The 21,877-nt window shown below is 44.9% G+C and overlaps 1 protein-coding gene across 3 annotated transcripts in view; it reads right to left on the minus strand.

Annotated features, from left to right (window-relative positions):
* CD276 (CD276 molecule) overlaps positions 1 to 21,877 on the minus strand; it is a 204,359-nt gene that overhangs the window by 20,944 nt on the left and 161,538 nt on the right. For all 3 annotated transcript variants that reach the window (XM_069222228.1, XM_069222229.1, XM_069222230.1), the window contains 3 exons: positions 8,103 to 8,243; positions 4,968 to 5,003; positions 208 to 243 (listed from right to left, as the gene is read on the minus strand). In XM_069222228.1, coding sequence (XP_069078329.1) covers positions 208 to 243; positions 4,968 to 5,003; positions 8,103 to 8,243 — 213 coding nt within the window. The remainder of the gene's footprint in view (positions 1 to 207; positions 244 to 4,967; positions 5,004 to 8,102; positions 8,244 to 21,877) is intronic.

The raw sequence follows: 21,877 nt of genomic DNA on the forward strand, positions 1-21,877 counted from the left end.
AACCTCAAGAAAAAAGCATGATATTTTGCCTACACCCGACCCTTGCCTCAAAATATAATGCATTGAAGAATGGAGAGCAATTTGTGTTAAGTCAATCTAACAGTCTTCAATTCAACACTCCCATTCATATGAGATCTAGCTCCCAGTTTAACTGGATCAGATGAAACACTTCTTGCTTGCTGGAAAGTAAGGTGAAATCGACATTACCTGATTTCGAGTTTGAGTCTTTCAGAGGTTGCATGGCTACGAGAAGAGAAAGAAAAAATGAGGTAATGAGAGATCGGACAAATTAGAACTCGATATCACTAACTTCTTCGGAATCATTCTAGGCCTGCCTGCCCTCTTACTTATCGATACATATAACACTCAAAGTTAAAGACAATCCTATAGAGAAACTTTCACAGTGCTAGCTTTTCCCTTTGCTTGCAGAACCTCCCCAACAAGCACCTTCAGTCTTTCAGGCCATTTCATCAAACCCCTTCACGGTACTCATAGATCTTCTCGCAGCCCTAGCCATTCTCATTGTCCTTATCACCCCATACAGTCCGAGTAGCCCATCACACTTCCAGTCCTTCACAGTTTAGTCAAGCACTTGCAACCCAAACTGCGCCACACAACTTCAGCTGCTTCTCACAGATCTAGTCGCAACCCAGAGCCCTAGCCTACACTCACAGACTATAACCAACAGCCACAGCCTGAGCCATTAGCAACACCCTAAGTTGCTTCTCACAGCCCAAGCTATCCACCACAGCCATCAATATCCATCATGTTCTAAGCCACAATTCTAGTCTCAGGCCAGGCTTGCAGCCTCATTATTCACAACCACACTCCTCAACAGTGAAAACAACATCCCACACAACTTACCTTCAACTTTTAGTCCTGCTCTCATACAGCCTTACTCTCAGGCCCAAAGCCCCATCAGGTACACATCAAGAGGTATCATCCCTAGAGGCTCAACTTTTCAAACTAATTCCAAGTAGAACAAGAACCCTTTACCAGTGTCAGCCCTCTTGCCTTCAAGGTCTTCCCCTCCGTGGTTCCTCTTGCCTACAGTAAATGCCATCCCTTGCACACTCCTAGGCTTCCTTGCAGCCTACTTTACTCACAGGCTAAGTCCCTCATAGACTTAAACCTCATTTCAGCTCCAAGATCCCATATCACAACTCAGCCCAAAGTCAATTTTCTGGATTCATCTTCGTGCAAAACTCTCCTCACTCACAATCCCACTGTATGCCTCTCATGGTACATGGTTTAATATCCAGTCCTTCACTGCTATCCACATGCATCACAATTCTGGACCCCACCACTGACAGCTCAAACTGCCTTAAAACAACTCCAGGCCTTTTAGGTGCTTCTTTTTTTACTCAACATTTCTCCTTCCTTCAGAGTCCCAGCGTCAAGCCCATAGCCCACCTTGCTTGAGGGGCACACACTATTGGATTCATTTGATTGCTGTCGTCTGCATCCGACACGTCCTCTCACTCCAATTTCTCAGCTTTAACCTATAAAATCCGAGTCCCATGTCTTACAGTTCTAGGACCTAGAACCCATTCAATCTAAGACCCTCTTAATCAGCAGATTCCCCAATTCCTCACGATTCTTTCCTTGAAACTTCATCTTCAGTCACAGATGTTCGACCTCTGAGCTGTCAATTACAGGACAAGCACTCACTGACTCAATTGGTTCTAAAATATACAATATGCCCAGGTGTCGAAAAGTAATTTTCCAGAAGGAAAGACACTTTAAATAAGGAATGCTTGTCTGCTTTGTACCCCGTAGAACTATCCCCCATCACAGAGTCTTTGGCATGGACCCACCTCCAGGCTTCCTTTCACTCACAACCTGCCTGACTTTGAATATCTTTTTTTTTTTTTTTTTTAAATAAACAGCGCCTTGCCAGTGCCTCACTAAGACTGGGTCCAGCTAAGTGAGGTTCCTATAAGTAATATCAATGACATCCCACCAGAGTATTCTGGCACAGACCGTCTGTTGCATGATTTTCACTCAGGACCAGTGAGTTAGATGAAATATTAATGAAGGAAGTAGCATGTAATAGTAGTTTACTGATGACTAACTAGCTGCAAAAACACTAATAGCCATGACCACACAATTCAGCAGTCAATTAACCCACACTTAACTCAGTAGTTGGGCCAAGGCAGCACACTGACCAGACGAACATCCTGATCATGACTTGGGCTCGTGCTATGTCCTGGATGCCCCATTACCATTGAGTCTGCTTCAAGTGTGAGAAAGCAGTATCATGAGGCTATCCACGTAGAGTGTCTTTCGGAGAAGGAAAGGCTGGCAGTCATTACAGAGTTGTGGTATTGACTGAATTTGGACTACACATGCAAAGAAAATGTGGCAGAATGCCAGCAGTGAACTAGGTTTCATAGCAAACTACAAAATCTTGCATCAGGTATGACTTTCCTCATGGTACACAGTGTCTTTGCTCAGCAATCGTGCTATAATGTTGGTGTGTTGCAGCCAGGACTAGAATGTTGGATTTCAAATGTCAAGACCTCTTACTTGTTAATGGATTGTTTTGTGGACATCGTTGGATTACAGAAAAGCATCTTGTAGTTGTGCGCGATTGTAAAGTACCTATATTTTTCATAGATTTTTAGGATGAGCGTAGCAGCGCGCAAACGCTGCTTTTCTGATGTGTTGGTATGTAAGTGGGCTATTAACCACGCCCACTGCACGCCCATCCCTATCACTCGTTAGTGAGCTTGCCTTTCAAAAATCCTTTGATGACATTGGTAAATGCTTTACGTTTGTCCCGCCTTGGGGCAGTTTTGTTACCGCCTTGGGGTCCGACCCTGATACATGGATAATTGCACTTTTGTTGATATGTTTGACTGAGACTGAACTTCTTTTTCCTTTTGTGTTTCTCCTTCGCGCTTATGCTCATGGCAGCCGTGATGCTTTGAATTGACTTGCTTATGTCAACTGTTTTGCATTTTCAATTTAAGTGGCACGCAAAGTCCAGTTAGGAATTTACAATGGTAATAGCTCTAACTCGAGCAAATGAAAGACCTATTGCATTGCAAATGCTTGTTTTCAATAGGAAATATTACTAATAAGCATTGCTTGATGGATTTAGTGGGTAACATGCTAGTCATTGTCTACAGGCTCACCAGCACTTTGTCCTCGAATTCCGCTACCTAAGAACAAATCAAAACCCTTTGAAGAAAGTTTGCCTCTCCCGCACCGCATCTATGAAGTTGATGTTATAACTGGGTAAATCCTTGTGAGAACTTCAAGTGTGAAATATGTTTTGTGCAGATAGTGGAATTGTGCTAGCTTAAATAGTGAATTTGTCAAATAAGGGTTATGGGCATTCTTGTGACCACTTTTCTTAAGATTTCTCAGCATTCCCACCCTTCTCACTTACTAATGCAGTATAGAGATTATTACACAGTTTTCTACTACACCCTGCCAGGGTGAGGAGTTGTCATCATTTCTGTTTCTGGAGGTTCTTCAGGAAGCAGTCCAGATTTTTCTAGTTACCTGTTCTAACTGCCTATGATGTCGACATTGACCAGGTCTGAGGTCACAGGAAGCATGTGAAAATGTGAGAAACTTTATTTAACTATGGTTTCCCTACTGTTCGACATCCCCCTTCCAGCCCCCTACTCATTGACATAGTCTAGTTGATGGCTTTAGTATCCACACACTGGAATCTCAGGATCATATGGTGACATTTTAGGATGCCTTTGATCCCTCCCTCACAGGCTCAACCAGCTTGTCTATGGGAAAGTTGGTGGTATGTTTTTCTACATTATGAAGGCCTCAAGTAGGATATCAGGAGGATGTGCCCCTGCTAACAGAACCTTCTCCTGGTTATTGTTAGATTCAAACTATATGTTGCAACTGTGCTGCAGTGTAGTAAGGGATTAGATCTGGGAAACAAATGTCTCCATTTACCCAATGAAGTTATAATGTGTCTAATTTTACTCTGTTAAGTTATCCGGCCCAAAACAATGACCCCAATAACCTGTGGAGCTCGCAAAACAGGCTTACTGGCAGAGTATACAGCAAATTCTGTAGCATGTACGAGCATCTAGGCAGGAACACCATTTTAGTAACAATATTCTTACCATGCTGGGAAGCGGCAATGCTTTACAGAAATCTAATGAGCGTGTGAGTTGCATAAATACCTTCCCCATATTCAGGTTGTATTCATCTGTTGTATCAAAAGTCACCTATACTCCAAATGTCGAAGTGGTCGACCTCTTATTTTATCCCCAAGTCTGAGAGAGCACTAATGGTTATACCTCTCGTATCCCCAGGCAAAAACAGGACTGACTTTCCCTAATTTGTTTTATATGCTACCAGATGCATTAAGTTCGGCGAGGAGGATCAGCACTGATCCTACGGGGATTTTTAAGTAGATCAAGGTGTCATAGGCATAAAATGATACAATGTGGTTTGCTAGCTCAATGTGTGTGCTCCACTGTGTCACAGACGTACATGATATACACGCTAGGGGTTCCATGGTGATGGCAAACAGCACTGGAAAATTAACATTGATCTACTTATTGCACATTTAAACTCAAAACACCCCTGACTCTCCCGCCTCCCCCCAAAAAAAGACGAATGCGTGCTACCCCCTTACTCTATCCCCTCTCACAGCCTGAGCTTGTCTTTCTAGCCTGGGTGTCTGCTCCTATCCATCTAACTGAGCAGCTTCGCTTTAAAATATTCTTGCTACCACATTCGATAGGAAACTATTCTCAGTCTTTTTCATGAGATATATCTCACACAAGATTAATAGCAGCGTTTGACGAGTTTGCCCTAAAACGCGCAATGTTTTAGTCAAGAGTCACCTGACACAATTCGAACTCTCCTTCCTCTGCCAAACCCCTCTTCATCCTCAACTTCAGTACACGGTTAATGGTAATCCTGTGATAGAGTACGGCGCAGCACTGCCACCTAGTGGCTGAATATAAGCATCACCTTACCTGTCTTCAACTCCTCTCCTTCCTCGGCCTCTGTGCCTGGAAAATAAAACACATGCTAGCTGGTGAGATCGGACTGCAGGTATGCAGCACCTACAGACACTTCCGAATGATCCCCTCTTTCTGAGAACCGGAACAAGCCATGTTCAAGTGCATGTTTCTGCTCTGCAATCTACTTTGGTCAAATGGCCACAGAACTGGTTACAAATGGATGGACAGATGACTATCATCAGAGTTACCAATATTCTAATATAATGACATTTCACAGTGAACCAGTGGCCCTCTCCCGCGCCAGAAGCCTTATCCACGGAGCACCAAAACCTGGTGCTCCGTGGACAAGGCTCCCCAGTCCGCAGCTGAGCAATGCTCTTTCCTTCCAATGAGCCCACAGCCTGCCTTCTGTGCTCTATACTCTGATTCGCACGCACAACCCACCCTCCTCTCGTGCATTATGTTCTGCTTTAAACTGGTCCGCTGTCGTCGCACTACATTATGCTCCCGGGCCACCGTTTTCAGCTTTTCACCTTACTCTGCCTACATTATGGAGCCCCCAAAGCTAGACTGTCGAATGCTCTGCCTCTTGTCGTACACTTGTTATCTAGGTACGTATCCTCCTACTGTGCTCTGTAATTCCAGCAGCTTTTCACAACGCTCTCCCTCTCGCCAGATCAGTGGCCTTTACATAGTGCGCTAAGCTCTATGCCTTGCTGTACCCCACATTCTTCCTACAGTGGCCTACCCTCTGCCTTTTAAAGGGCCAAACCCTTACCACAGAGCACTATGCTCTGAGCCTGAGCCAGGGTGACCCCCACATCCTTCCGGCTGCGTACAATGTTTTGCTTCTCACTTGTTGCCCACCGTATGGCTTGTAACCGCAGCTGATCCCTCAGCCCTCCGCTGTGCACTATGCCCCATCTCCTCCTAGGCCTGCACCCTTCCATTGAGCAGTATGAACCAAATCTCCCTGCACCCAGCAACCTTTCGATAGTGCCACATGCTCTGTGTCAAAGCGGATCCACCTCCTTCCTATGATCCCTATGCTGTGCTACAGTCTTTCCATAGCGCGCTAGGCAGCCTCTTGCTGGGCTGCAGCCTTTCCACTGAGTGCTATGCAGTTTCTCGTTGGGCTGCATCCTTTCGAGATCGCGCTATGCACAGACCCTTCCGGGGCTCACTATGCACAATTTGTTTCTTGGCCGCAGGCTTCCCACTGCACTCTATGGCCAGTCTTCTGCTGGGCATGTGTTAGTCCACTGTCCTCTATTGTGTCTGCAGTGCATCCTTCCTATAGTGTGGCATGCTCCAAGTCAAGCTAGACTCATACCCTTCCCACTATGAGCCATGTTCTGTCTCCCATCTGTGACACACCCTTTGTGCTTGAACATCAGCTCAGCCTACAGCCTTTCATGGTGCATTATGTTCTACCTTAAACTGGGCCATGCTGTCTTTAGCGGGAACTGCAACTTTTCCACATGCACTATGCCCTACTCTTTTAAGCATGCAACAAAGTGATAGATGAAAACACTGAATAAACCTCATCCACTGGTAAATTCTTGGGGCCTTTTAGCCCAGTTCATTGTTGTTTTGCACACCATGCCACCTCAGTTTGGACCCAGCAATATGCAAATCGGTCTCCAGCCTGCTCCCATAGGAACAGTCCAACCTGAACTACCAGGCCAGGTCCTCTGTGAGCTGGAACACAAGCAATCCAAAATCAATACCGCTCATTTATAGCTATGTTCCAGAGGCATTCTGCATTGTGCAGGTGGCCCACATCTGGGCATACCTGTCCCACTTAGGGCGTCACACTGAAGCATACAAAAAAGTGACAAATGGAATGCTCGAATTAACCTCAGCTACCGGTAATTACTCAGGCTGGATTCCAGTCCATGGTTATTTTGTACACCAAGCTGCCTAAGTTTGGACTCAGCCATTTACAAATCAGCCTCGACCCTGCTCCAATAGGAACAGTCCAGCCTGAACTGCCAGGCCAGGTCCTCCCTGAACCAGAATACAAACAACCTCTCTTAGACAGCAGTCTTCCCACAGCGTATTATGCTTTGCTTCTTGCTATGCCACATTTTTCAAAAACAACAGATGGAGGGAATGCAGAGCAAATCAAACATTCGCCCACAGTCACAGATCAGGGTTTAATCCATCAGTTTTTTTTTGCCTGCCATGCCATTCCAGTTTGGACCCAGCCATATACAATTCAGTCTTGACCCTGTTCTCCATGGGAACAGTCCAGCCCGAACTGCCAGGCCAGGTCCTCCCTGGACAAGAAACAAGCATCCTGGGACCGGTTTCAGGGTATCACCCTTCATCAGCCAGGCTAGCTTGAATCTGGTGGTACAGTGAGCACGGGACCCACGTCTGGGCATACCCTTCCCACTTGGGGCGACAAATGCAAAAACAACAAACTGGGGTGGCATAGTGAGCAAAAGAATTGATGGATTAAACCCAGATCTGTGACTGGGGGTGAATGTTTGATTGGTTCCACATTCCGTCCATCACTTGTGTTTGCTTGCTTTTCTTGCCCTAGGTGAGTCGGGTATGCCCAGACGCAGGTCCCGGGCTCACTATGCCACTGGATTCAAGCTAGCCTGGCTGTTGAAGGGTGAAACCCTGAAACCGGTCCCAGGATGCTTGTTTCCGGTCCAGGGAGGATCTGGCCTGGCAGTGTGGGCTGGACTGTTCCCATGGGGAACAGGGTCAAAACTGATTTGCATATGGCTTGGTCCAAACTGGGGTGGCATAGTGAGCAAAAGAATTGATGGATTAAACCCAGATCTGTGACTGGGTGAATGTTTGATTGGTTCCACATTCCGTCCATCATTTGTGTTTGCATGCCACAGTTTTCTGAAAGTGGGCTATGCTGCATCCCTTCCTCATCCCATACCCTTCCACTGTGCACTGGAAAGAATGATACCAAAATAACTGCTAAGAACTTAGTTATGTAAAGCAGTTTATAAAAGAAACCTTTCAAATGGAGAGGAAAAGAAAAAAAACGCTCATAGCTTTGAGAGTTCCACAAACACACCAGATTAGCAAACTGAACACTCTTATGAGACCTGCGCTCCATAGCATCATACACAAGCTTTACCATGACCCTTAAGCTTGCGTGAGTGACCCTCATACCTGTGGTCTCTTCATCCTCTGAGCAGATTTGCAGCAACTTCCTCCTACAGACGTAGGCCAGGGCCCCGAGCAGGACTAGCAGACAGACAGACAGACCCACGGTCACCCACAAGGCTATGGCTGGGAAGGTGAGATGCTGTCCTGTGGAGGAAGGTAGACAACTGGAATCATTTGGAAAGTATATAACCACATTTCACAGTGCAGCAAAATCCACCAGCCCCCAAAGCAGATGCAAGCCAAGAACCATTGTTAAGCGACTCTCCTCCCAATGCAAACCTGTCCCGTGAAAGTAGACATAACTCTAAAAACCAAGTGGACTTTTCCTGCTCTCTTACCAGGTATCATGAAACAGCAAGAATACCACGCATTCTTGCTGGAAGGAGACTCCGAAGTGAGAGAGTTCGAAATGGATTGACCATTTAGAAACATTCCACCAATACGCCTGACGTTTCTGCTCTGACAGACCCACCGCCCACTCCTAGTGGTCCCCAAAACTAACTGCAGGGGCAGAGGAGACAAGGGCTTCTCTGTAGACAGCCATTCTCCGTGGACTAACCTCTCCTTATCCACCTGCAACGCTACTGCCTCTACGCCTTACTCAAAACTCATATACAACCACCTTCTCCCAGCCCCCTGCTCCAAAGTAACTGTGACCCCCCCACCTGCTCTCAATGTACCCTTAGCCACATTAATATATCTTTTCACAAATGCCAGTTAAGTTGTACAGTGTGTGCTATGTAAAACATGTGTGTGGGTGAGCGAGAGAGAGAGAGAGAGAGAGAGAGAGAGAGAGAGAGAGAGAGAGAGAGAGAGAGTGCGCGCTTGAGGTCCTCAGGAGTTGCCTGGTAGCTGAGACCTAGGGAAGCCCCGCGTTGCACGCTTGGGATGGAGCCAACAATGCTTTAGCCCCAGGAAGATGCAATATCTGTCGAGGTAATCTTTTAGGACTAGGGGCAGAACTCTTGTTTAACTGGTTGGCCATCTGTGTATATGCGTTCTGCGTCGAAGTTTCCAATAGGCTTTATTCTGCCTTGACTAACACTAACTGGGGCAGCCCTGCAGATCCTATGTCCTGAGGACCCTGGTGTTTTAAGCAGGGGCATCTCATCACCCCTGAGAGGAGGAACCCCTTGAGTTAAGGGTCCCCAGCTGACAGGCAGGACCAGACTAGAGGTCTTGGATACCCAAGCAAGGGTCAGACAGCTAGGTAAAAGGCCTACCTACCAGCAGATTCCTCAAGTCTCTGCACTACTGGGGATTCCTACCATTAGACATTGTCCCACAGCCGGGGCCACTGGCATGGCACAAGACTAAGGTAGACCAACGAGAGAGCCCTGGGGAAACCACCTCCATGTCTGTTCACAAGATAAGAACTGTGTTTCACTGTTTGATTTTCTACTACCCATTCCAGGTCTAAGACACTTCTCGAAAGTTTGCCACCACGCAAAGTGAGTTGAGGTGCCCTACGCATGACTGAATAGAAGGAGACTTGCGTTTGAGCTACTAGTAGCAAAACGTGAGGGACAAAATTAATGTAGGTACACTCTAACGTATTGCTGTACCTAGCTTTTCAGAGAACCAGAGTTGCCTTTCTTTAGATTATGCACTACTGCGAAAGGGGCAGCAAATAAACTTCCTCAGTTATGCCACATTCCGTCCTGTGTGTGATTCTTTTGGGAGCTGCATGATGTGGGGGATGGAGGGGATGAGAGGTTCTAAATCTGAAATGGGAATGGAGGCACTTGGATCTTTGTGTAAAATGTTATTTGTCAATGTGGTGTATATAACACAGACTAGTGCCCGCTCCTGAACAGGTTAGCACAAGCCAACCCACTTATAGATATGTGTCACCCAATGTGGGTGAATAGTGCACCTAAAAAGGGGAAATGGGCTACTTACATACGTTGCATTCAGCTCCTTAGAAATTATTTTTCTACAATGCATATTAAATGGTAGTTGGAACACATTACCTCTTTTTCACTAAATGTTGCTGTTTTCACACCACGGTAAGACATGAGTAACCAGCCAACCATACATGGGAAGCTTTCTGTTCTTCAACTAAAGAGACATCACCATAAATGGGACAATCGTTCCCATCACTTAAAGGTGCCATTGAATGACGTGTGACCCAAGAGAATGCGCAGTGTACCTATCCTACATAATCAAACCTGGGGTTACCGGCAAGCAAGAAACCCAATTACTGCGTACGGTATCCAAATCATTTTCCATGTACACCATGACTCAGCCAAACTGGAGATCATCGCTGATCTACATTTAGGACACTATGCTGTCTTAACACCTATAGAGTCCCATCAAACTGGAAGTAAACTCATAAACAGTATATACAACTTCCCCACCTCCACCAGGGTCCTTTCCATTAAGGAAAGAGGCAAATACACCCTATGGTTCTGGGTCCAGAGAACTGGTTTGATCTCTTGATCAGGAAAGAGAATTGCCCAGCATACGTTTATTTCACTTGAACGTTTTGTAAGGATGAGCCATTTAGAAAATTTACCGATCAATTAATGGTGACAGTTTTAAGTTACATTATGTTAAAATAATAAATTGCAGCTCCTGATTCAACAGTTCATAAAAATGGAATATCCATACACATTCAAAACATGCTAACATTTAGAAGAATAATTTGGATTAGTCTCTATTTGAGAGGAAGGGAGCGATTCCAGGTGTTCCAGATGTCCCAGCTCATTGCTGCTAAGAGGACTGAGTCCTGTCCTGTATGAGATCAGTTTCTGGCCCTGGGAAGAGCATGATGTTTATCAGTTTTAAATGAAGGTCAGTAAATAATTCAAACGTGAAGAATATGCAGTACGCTAGAGTATCCGCCAGAAACAGCATTACCAAAGGTAAGTAACTTGTTTTTCTGTTGAAAACTTCTAACTGCAGAGTCCTCACTTTTGGAAAAGATACCGCAGCAGTACCCCTCACAAACGTGTGTGTGTGTCGGGGGAGGGGGCGGGATTGGGAGTTTACTCAGAGGAGGAAGTCTTGCAGAACTGAGTGGGCAAAATGGCTCTCCCATCACACCTCAATGTTAAGGCTGTAGTGTTTTGTAAACATGTGCACTGTCACCCAAGTCACAGCACTGCAGATGTTCAGAATCAGCACCTTCCTTGCCATCGCTATCATCGCGGCCTTCACCCTGCTGGAGTGAGGAGGGGGTGATTCCTTCTTAGCCAGCATGTAGCACATGTTAATGCAGTGGATTTTCCACCTCAATGGAATCCTCTTTTGTACCACCGTCCCTTTCTTGGTTTCAGTGAACCCCACAAAGAGCTGATCATCCACATGACGTTCTCTCAAATGGTCAATGTAGAAAGTCAAAGCTCACTCAGGGTCAAACCAAATAAGCCTCTACTCTTTAGAGAGGTATGGAGGACTAAACAATTTCAGCAGGGTAATTAAATGACAGATATAGAATGGTGATACTAACTTTAGTAGGAAAACAGGCAGTCATTAGTATCAATTTGTCTTGCAAATGGTGCAGGAAGGTTGCTAAGTACATCCACATTTTTCTCATGTAGTACGTCTAAATGATAGTGATAAGAAAGACTGTCTTCTATGTCAGAAGCTGTAGCAACCAACTGTGATTAGGCCCAAGCTGTGTGCACACAAGGAATGTCATGACTAGATTTAGGTCCCAATGAGGCATGACACAAAGTTTATGAGGCAGATCCTTCAGAAAACACATCACAACTCGTGATTTAAAGAGCTAGTTGATCACACAAACATAATAAAAAGGGCCAGCAGGTAACCTTTAACTCTACCCAAAGCATGGCCATCCTGGGTCAATGACAAAACAAACTACAATACTTAAGAAACATTAACCTGCAGAGGTTCAAGATGATGGATCTTAACCCCTTCGCAGCCAGGCCTTTTCCCCCTCAGGTGCTAAGCCTTTTTTTGGTTATTTGGGACAGTTTGCGCTTAGGCCCTCATAACTGTTTCTCCACATAAGATACCCATGCCAAATTTGCGTCCTTTTTTCCAACATTCTAGGGATTCTAAAGGTACCCAGACTTTGTGGGTTGCCCTGAAGGAGACCAAGAAATTAGCCAAAATACAGCAAAATCTTTGTTCTTTCAAAAAAATGGGGAAAAAGGGCTGCAGACGAAGGCTTGTGGTATTTTCCCTGAAAATGGCATCAACAAAGGGTTTGTGGTGGTAAAATCACCATCTTCCCAGATTTCAGGAACAGGCAGAGTTGAATTAGAAAACCCCATTTTTCAACACAATTTTGACATTTTACTGGGACATACCCCATTTTTACTATTTTTTGTGCTTTCAGCCTCCTTCCAGTTGGTGACAGAAATGGGTGAGAAACCAATGATGGATCACAGAAAGCAAAACATTTCTGAAAAGTAGACACAATTCTGAATTCGGCAAGGGATCATTTGTGTAGATCATACAAGTGTTTCCTACAGAAAATAGCAGCTGAAATAAAAGAAAAATTGAAATTGAGGTGAAAAAACAGCCATTTTTCTCCACGTTTTACTCTGTAACTTTTTCCTGCGATGTCAGATTTTTTAAAGCAATATACCGTTACATCTGCTGGACTCTTCTGGTTGCAGGGATATATAGAGCTTGTAGGTTCATCAAGAACCCTGGGCACCCAGAGCCAATAAATGAGCTACACCTTGCATTGGGTTTTCATTCTATACTGGGTACACAGCAATTAATTTGTTGAAATATAAAAAGTGAAAAATAGGTATCAAGAAAACCTTTGTATTTCCAAAATGGGCACAAGATAAGGTGTTGAGAAGCAGTGGTTATTTGCACATCTCTGAATTCCGGGGTGCCCATACTACCATGTGAATAACAGGGCATTTCTCAAATAGACATCTTTTTTACACACTGTCTTACATTTGGAAGGAAAAAATGTAGAGAAAGACACTTGTTTTGCTATTCTGTTTTCCCCCAACTCTCCCGATAAAAATGGTACTTCACTTGCATGGTTAGGCCTACTGCTCGCGACAGGAAACACAAAATGGACACATCACATTTTTACATTGAAATCTGACATGTCCTTTGCAAAGTGCCTAGCTGTAGATTTCGGCCTCTAGCTCAGCCGGCACCTAGGGAAACCTACCAAACCTTCCCATTTTTAAAAACAAGACACCTATGGGAATCCAAGATGGGGTGACTTGTGGGGCTCTGACCAGGTTCTGTTACCCAGAATCCTTGGCAAACCTCACAATTTGGCCGAAAAAACACTTTTTCCTCTCATTTCGGTGACAGAAAGTTCTGGAATCAGAGGAGCCAGAAATTTACTTCCACCCAGCGTTCCCCCAAATCTCCCGATAAAAATGGTACTTCACTTGTGTGGGTAGGCCTAGCACCCGCGAAATTAAATGCCCCAAAACACAACGTGGACACATCACATTTTCACAAAGAAAGAGCTGTTTTTTCACAAAGTGCCTAGCTGTGGATTTTGACCTCTATCTCAGCCGGCACCTAGGGAAACCGAGCATACCTGCGCATTTTTAAAACTAGACACCTAGGGGAATCCAAGACGGGGTGACTTATGGGGCTCTGACCAGGTTCTGTTACCCAGAATCCTTGGCAAACCTCACAATTTGCCCAAAAAAACACTTTTTCCTCTCATTTCGGTGACAGAAAGTTCTGGAATCTGAGAGGAGCCACTAATTTCCTTCCACCCAGCTTTCCCCCAAGTCTCCCGATAAAAATATTACCTCACTTGTGTGGGTAGGCCTAGCGCCTGTGACAGGTAATGCCTCAAAACACTATCTGGACACATCAAAATTATCAAATACAAAACTACCTGTTTTTGGGGAGGTTGGGGCACCTGCGTTTTTGGTCTTGGGCTCAGCAGCCATCTAGGGAAACCTACCAAACCCAGACATTTCTGAAAACAAGACACGAGAGGGAGTCCAGGGAGGTGTGATTGCGTGGGTCCCCCAATGATTTCTTACCCAGAATCCTCAGCAAACCTCAAATTTAGCTAAAAAAAAAATCACTTTTTACCCCATTTCTGTGTGGGATCACCGCAATGGGACAGATTTCCTACCACCCAACGTTCCCCCCAGTCTCCCGGTAAAAATGATACCTCACGTGTGTAGGTGGGCCCAGTGCCTGTGACAGGGAAGAGCCAAAAACATGTCAAAATTGAGGGGGAACCAAAGCGGGTCCAAAAGGGCAGTTTGAAAAAATACATTTTTAGGCTGACAAGTGCAGCCGAATTTTTATCGATATAGATGAGACAATGTTGGGTGGTAGGAATTTTGTGGATTCCTGCAGATTCCAGAAGGTTCCATCATAAAAATGTGGGAACAATGTGTGATTTCCAGCAAAGTTGGAGGTTTGCAGGGCATTGTGGGTAAGAAAAGGGTGCGGTGCATGTGAAGCACACCACCCAGGAATTAACCAGATGTTTAGCTTTCAGATGTGTCTGGGTCCTGTGGATTTTTCTACATGGCAGCGTTCCAAAGTCAAAAAAGTGCAGCCCTCACCATTCCAAGTGGGACGATTTTGAGAGTTACCAAGCTCTCATGGCCCAAATGTAAAACAAAAACCCAAAATATTCAAATGTCTTCTTGCTTGCCGTGGGATAAGATGTTTTAGTGTGCGGGGGAGAGCTGAAAGACTGTTACCCCCTTCAGTTGGGGTGGGGGCATAACCAGGCCCATATTGGTTGGTAGCCACCACCCCACAATTATTATTATTTTTTTAAATTCCATGCCATCTAGTAGACTTTCTGCCCCTACGGGGTGTGGATCGGGGGTAATTGCCCCATCTGCCCACTGGGGGCAGAACAACTTTGGCCCCATTTATTTGGGGTGGGGGTATGCCCAAACCCCCACCCTCTTCTTTTGAAAACAAATTCTTCCCTGGTGGTCTTTCTGCCCCCCCTTGGGGGCAGATGGGCCTTCCAAAAATAGGCCAATTTGCCCAACAGTAATGTGCCCCCATGGGGAGCGACCCTTGCCCAAAGGGCAGCCCTCCCAAACAAAACACACATACATACACACCAATCCTGGTGTCTAGTGGTTTCGTCCCCTCTTGGGGACAGACTAGCCTAACAAAAATAGGCTGATCTGCCCCCAAGGGAGGCAGAAATGGCCTAAATACAATTTGCCCCCCAGGGGAACGACCCTTGCCTAGGGGTTCGATCCCCATACATAAAAACATAAAGTAATCTGTAGCGGAACATGCCACGAACAGATGCACACTGGGTAAGTGACATTTTCCGTTCGAAGGCATGTGTAGCTGTGCATAGACTACAAATCAGTTTGCCCTTCCATAAAAGAGCAGTGGTTAGCCTGTAGGAGTTGAAGTTGTTTGAAATAATGGTCTTAGTACAGCTTGGCCTACTGTGGCTTGTTGCCGCGATAACACGTCTACACAGTAGTGTTTAGTAAATGTATGTGGTGTTGACCAAGTGGCAGCTTTACATATCTCAGCCATTGTAGCACCTTTTTTCCTTGTAGAGTGTGCTTTAGAAGTAACTAAAAGCTGTCTTTTTGCTTTAATATAGCATGTTTGGATGCATCTTACAATCCTTCTTGCTAAATCTCGTTTTGATTTGGGATTGCCTGTATGAGGTTTTAGGAAAGCGACAAATAGTTGTTTAGTCTTTCTAAATGGTTTAGTTCTATCTATATAGTACATTAAAGCTCTTTTGATGTCTAATGTATGTAGAGCTCTTTCTGCCACAGAATCTGGCTGTAGGAAGAAGACTGGCAGTTCCACTGTTTGATTTATATGAAATGGTGATACAACTTTTGGGAGAAATTTTGGGTTTGTTCTTAGTACAACGTTATGCTTGTGTACTTGGAAGAAAGGGTCTTCAAGAGAAAAGGCTTGGATTTCACTTACTCTTCTATAAGAAGTAATTGCCACTAGGAAGGCAACCTTCCATGTTAGAAATTGAATTTGGCTCAAGTGCATAGGCTCAAATGGTGGTCTCATAAGTCGTGTAAGCACTATATTTAGATTCCAAGAAGGAACTGGTCGTGTTCTGGGTGGATTGATGCGTTTTAAACCTTCCATGAAAGCTTTAATGACAGGAACTCTACATAAAGAGCTATGGGCCACATGTAGGAAAGTCCGAGATTGCGACTCGGAAATTGCGAGACAGTCCAACTCGCAATTTCCGAGTCGCAATCTCGGATGCAGAACGGTGTCTCAGACACTGTCTGCGACTCGCTATGGGGTCGCAAAGACCCACCTCATCAATATTCATGAGGTGGGTCGCATTTTGCAACCCCATAGCGAGTCCCTGCACTCACAGGGATGGTGTGACTGCTTTTTAAATAAAGCAGGTTTTTTTTTTCTCCATTTTGCAGCCCGTTTTCCTTAAAGGAAAACGAGTTGCAAAATGAAAAAAATATCGAAACCATTTGGTTTCGTTTTTTTCAGAGTAGGCAGTGGTCCATAGGACCACTGCCTGCTCTGAAAAAATATTTTTGTCGACATTCACAAAGGGGAAGGGGGGAATGAGTTACCACCAGTGTGACACTGGTGGTAACTGCGAGTTGGTTTGCGACCGCATTCGCGGTCACAAAGCAACTCTGAATTGCGATGCGAGTCGCAAATAGAAAGGGAACACCCCTTCCTATTTACGAGTTGCATTCCCAAGTTGCGAGTCGGTACCGACTCGCAATTTGGGAATGAGCATCGCGTGGGGCCGTTTGCATGTCGCAAACTGCGATTTTCGTAGTTTGCGACATGCAAACGACTTGCTACATCTGGCCCTATGTTGTATATTTTGTAAATATGCTGAAATTGCAGTAAGATGATTTTTTATCTTGAGAATGCTAAATTTGACTTTTGTAAATAAAGTAAATAACATACAATATCTTGTATTGATGCTGTAAGAGGGTCTATATTTTTGGTTTGACAGTAACATACAAATCGTTTCCATTTGTTTGCATAGCACTGTCTAGTAGTGGGTTTTCCTGTTTGCTTAATAACTTCCATACATTCTGATGGGAGATGTAAATATCCAAACTCTATGGCCCCAGGAGCCAAATTGCTAGATTGAGTGTGTTGGGATTTAGATGCCTGAATTGACCTCTGTTTTGTGTCAACAGATCTGGTCTGGTCGGGAGTTTGGAGTGTGGTACTACTGACAGGTCTAATAATGTTGTGTACCACGGTTGACGTGCCCATGCTAGTGCTATGAGTATCATGTTGAGTGAAGTTTGACGCAACTTGTTGACTAGAAATGGAAGGAGTGGGAGAGGGGGAAAAGAGTATGCAAATAGCGCTGACCAATTGATCCATAGAGCATTGCCCTTGGATAGGGGATGTGGGTGTCTGGATGCAAAGTTTTGGCATTTTGTGTTTTCGCTTGTTGCTAACAGGTCTATGTTTGGTGTTCCCCACTTTTGAAAGTATTTTTGAAGTACTTGAGGATGAATCTCCCATTCGTGAGTTTGTTGGTGATTTCTGCTGAGGATATCTGCCAATTGATTGCCTATCCCTGAAATGTATTGTGCTAATAGATCAATTTAGTTGTGGATTTCCCATTTCCAAATTTTCTGGGCTAGAAGGGAGAGTTGGGATGTATGTGTCCCTCCCTGTTTGTTGAGATAATACAATGATTGTCATGTTGTCTGTTTTGATAAGAACATTCTTATGTGTGAGAAGAGTTTGAAAAGCTTTGAGTGCTAGAAAAACAGCTAATAACTCCAAGTGGTTTATGTGTAGCTGTTTGTGTTTGACATCCCATTGCCCTTGAATGTTGTAGGTGAGCTCCCCAACCAATCATTGATGCATCTGTGTTGATTATGGTCTGAGGCACAGGGTCTTGAAATGGCCAGCCTTTTTTTAGATTCGTGGAATTCCACCACTGAAGGGACATGTACGTTTGGCGATCTAGCAACACTAGATCTTGAAGTTGACTGTGTACCTGTGACCATTGTTGTGCAAGGCACTGTTGTAAGGGCTGCATGTTTAACCTTGCGTGTGGCACAATTGCAATGCATGATGCCATCATTCCTAAATTTTTCATGACAAATCTGACAGAGTATTGTTGATTTGTGTGATTATATTTTGGAAAGCTTGTATCCTTTGTGTATTTGGATATGCTAGAGCTTGCAGAGTGTCTAATATTGCGCCCAAACATTGTTGTATTTGTGCTGGTTGAAAGTGTGATCTTTGGTTGTTTATTGAGAACCCTAGTGTGTGCAAGGTTTGTATTACATAATGCTTATGATTTTGGCATTGCGTATGACTGTTTGATTTTATTAGCCAATCGGCTGGATATGGAAAGACATGTATATGTTGTCTTCTTAGGTAGGCACTACCTGTGCTAAAAAAAAGTGCTAAGCACTTTTTGAATACCATTGGAGCTGTTGTTATTCCAAAGGGCAACACTTTGAACTGGTAATGTTTTCCCTGAATGACAAACCTGAGATATTGTCTGTGTGCAGGTTGGATGGGTATATGAAAATACGCATCTTTGAGGTCTAAGGCTGTCAGGAAATCTTGTTTTTGTAGTAGTGGGATGACATCCTTTAACGTTACCATGTGAAAATGTTCTGACAGGATGTAAAGTTTGAGGGGCCTGAGGTGTAATATTGGCCTGAGGGTGCCATCTTTTTTGGGAATTAGAACATTTAGGGCCATATGTACGAACACATTTTCCCATAGACACAGAATGGGTAAAACCCTTTGATACATCTGGCCCATAGTGAGTAAACTCCTGTCCCTATTTGAGACTGTGGCACCAACTCTATTGCTTGTTTGAGTAAGGAATGGACCTCTTCTTGTAACAGAATGGTGTGTTCCGTGGATAGTTTGTGTTACCTTGGTGGGATATTTGGAGGAGAGTGTATTAATTCTAGGCAATAGCCATTGCGGATAATTGATAGGACCCAATTGTCTGTGGTAATATTTTGTCAATTTGGGTGGAACTGTTGTAGTCTTCCCCCCACTGGAGAGGTGTGGAGTGGAAGGGAATGAGAGAAGTCACTCTTCTGGGTGCTGTGGAAGCTGCTTAGAGGCCTGAAATTTTCCTCTATTTCTGGGGTACTGTCCTCTATATGTGCCCCTAAAACCACCCCGGTGGTATTGCGTTTGGTCGGTTGGCTTTGCCTGTAAGGTGGATGCCTCAGTGGGCTGTGGTCTGAATCCACCTCGAAACAGAGGTTTTCGAAAGGACCCCCTGTATGGTGCAGAGTAGAGTGCACCCATTGATTTTGCTGTGTCAGAGTCCTTTCTCATTTGTTCTATGGCTTTATCTATTTCTGGCCCCAAAAGATGTTTTTTATCGAACACCATATAATAATACAGCCTAATGAATTTCTGGCTTGAATCCAGAAGATCTTAGCCATGCATGCCTGCGTATAGTGACCGCAGTATTGACACTTCTAGCAGCGGTGTCTGCTGCATCTAGGGCAGATCGTATTTGATTGTTAGTAATGGCTTGCCCTTCCTCCACTACTTGTTGTGCCCTTTTTTGGTGTTCTTTGGGGAGATGCTGGATTATGTCTTGCATCTTGTCCCCATAGCCTCTGTCATAGCGAGCTAATAGTGCTTGCGAGTTGGCTATTCTCCTCTGATTTGCTGCCTGGGATGCAACTCTTTTACCTGCAGCATTGAATTTCATGCTCTCTTTATCAGGAGGGGGTGCATCTCCTGATGACTATTTGCTCTCTTCCTGGCAGTGCTAACTACCACAGAATCAGGAGGTAGCTGATGGGTGATATAATCAGGGTCAGAGTGTGCAGGTTTATATTTGTTCTCTATCCTGGGTGTTATGATGCGTGCTTTAACAGGTTCATTAAATATCTGATCTGCATGTTTTACCATGCCTGGGAGCATCGGGAGGCATTGATATCTGGAATGTGTTGAGGATAAAGTGTTAAATAAGAAATCCTCTTCTAGGGGCTCTGTAGGCACGGTGACACCACGGTATGCTGCAGCCCTAGCTATAACTTGGTTATAGACAGTACTATCCTCAGGTGGTGACGGTTTAAAGGGATAGCTGTCTGGATCGTTACTTGGAATGGGATCTGGGTCATAAAGATCCCATGGATCCACATCGTATTGTTGTGAATCATAAGAGTGAGTAGGAGACTGCACTGGTGTAGGACTAGTAGGAAGTAGGTGTGGAGAATGAGGAGAAGATTGAGGAGGTGGATGGTTTCTCCTTCTGCTTTGGCACTTTTGCTGGAGGCTGCATAGTGTCCAATTCCTCCTGAAAAGCTAGCTTCCTTTTTGTTTTTAAAGGAGGTGCTGTCAGAATTCTCCCTGTTTCCTTACGGATGTGGATTGCCTTTCATCCATAACCTCTGGTATTGGTTGTATCTCTAACTCCTCTTCAGAGGTTTTGTGGCTTTCCTTAAGTCTCCTTGAAAGTCCATGTTTCTATGTGTAAGTTGGCCTTTTCGGCTCTGAAGCATGCTTTTTCAGGATCGAAAAAGATGATGAGGATGAAGGTTTCGGCTCCAAAAGTGTTTTTCTAATTTTCGACTCTGAAAAATGGTGTTTACTGGAGTCGGACACGGAGCTTTTTGTTGTCTCCGATGTTTTAGGAGGAGTGGCCTTTTTCGGTGCAGAACTGGTACTGGAAGGATCGACAGGCCTCCCAGTTTTCTTACCGATGATCTGGGGAAAGGCAAAGGTTGCACACCAGATGTTGGTCTGTGTGCGGGTACTTCGCGTGGCACCGAGGACAGAATCGTAATGGAGTCCGATCCATGAGGCTTCCATGTGGTCAGCCCGTATAGGCCCGAGTTGGGTGCGCACGCCCCCAAAGGGCGAACAAAGTTGTTTTCCCGACGGTACTGCTGTGTCGCTGGAAGGTTATTAACCCGATCAATACAATACCAACAAAAAGAGAGTTTTACAGAGTTTTCCGAATTGAAATCCCGGAGCGAGAGGAAACACAACCGAACCCGACGACGGAAAGAAAACAATCTAACAATGGAGTCGATGCCCATGTGCAATGGAACCGAAGAGGAGGAGTCACTCGATCCCGTGTCTCGAAAACACTTCTTAGAAGAAAAACAACTTGTAACACTCACTAGATGGCAGGATAATGCACAGCATGTCCACAGCCATCAAACAAATATATTTGTTCGATGGAACAGATCGGTTTAATTATATTAGGCCGGGGGCAGAAATGGCTTAAAAACTATTTGGCCCCCCAGGGAGCGACCCTTGCAGAAGGGGTCGCTCCCTACACATAAAAGAAAAAACAAAAATATGATCCCTGGTGTCTAGGGGGTTTCTGCCCACCCGCCCCACCCCCCGGGCAGAAATGGCCTAAAAATGATTTGCTCGTCTCATGTCCATTTCAAAAGAAAGCAAAAAATCCCTGGTGTCTAGTGGTTTCTGCTCTCCCTGGGGGCAGATCCGCCTAATGGGAGGGGGGCAGAAATGGAATAAAAACAATTTGGCCCCCCAGGGAGCGACCCTTGCCGAAGGGGTCGCTCCCTACACATAAAAGAAAGAAAAGGGGTTATCTGCCCCTTCCCCTGGGGGCAGATCGGCCTAATTATATTAGGCCGATCTGCCCCCAGGGGAAGGGGCAGAAATGGCCTAAAAATGATTTGCCCCCCTGGGGAGCGGCCCTTGCCCAAGGGGCCGCTCCCTCATGTCCATTTCAAAGTTAAAAAAAAAAAATCCCTGGTGTCTAGTGGTTAATGGCCTAAAACAATTTGGCCCCCCCAGGGAGCGACCCTTGCCGACGGGGTCGCTCCCTACACATAACAGAAAAAAAAAGATAAAAAAATTATCCCTGGTGTCTAGGGGTTTTCTGCCCTCGGGGGAGGGGGGGAGCGCAG

The sequence above is a fragment of the Pleurodeles waltl genome, chromosome 3_1, assembly GCF_031143425.1.
Source record: "Pleurodeles waltl isolate 20211129_DDA chromosome 3_1, aPleWal1.hap1.20221129, whole genome shotgun sequence".
NCBI classification, from domain to species: Eukaryota; Metazoa; Chordata; class Amphibia; order Caudata; family Salamandridae; genus Pleurodeles; species Pleurodeles waltl.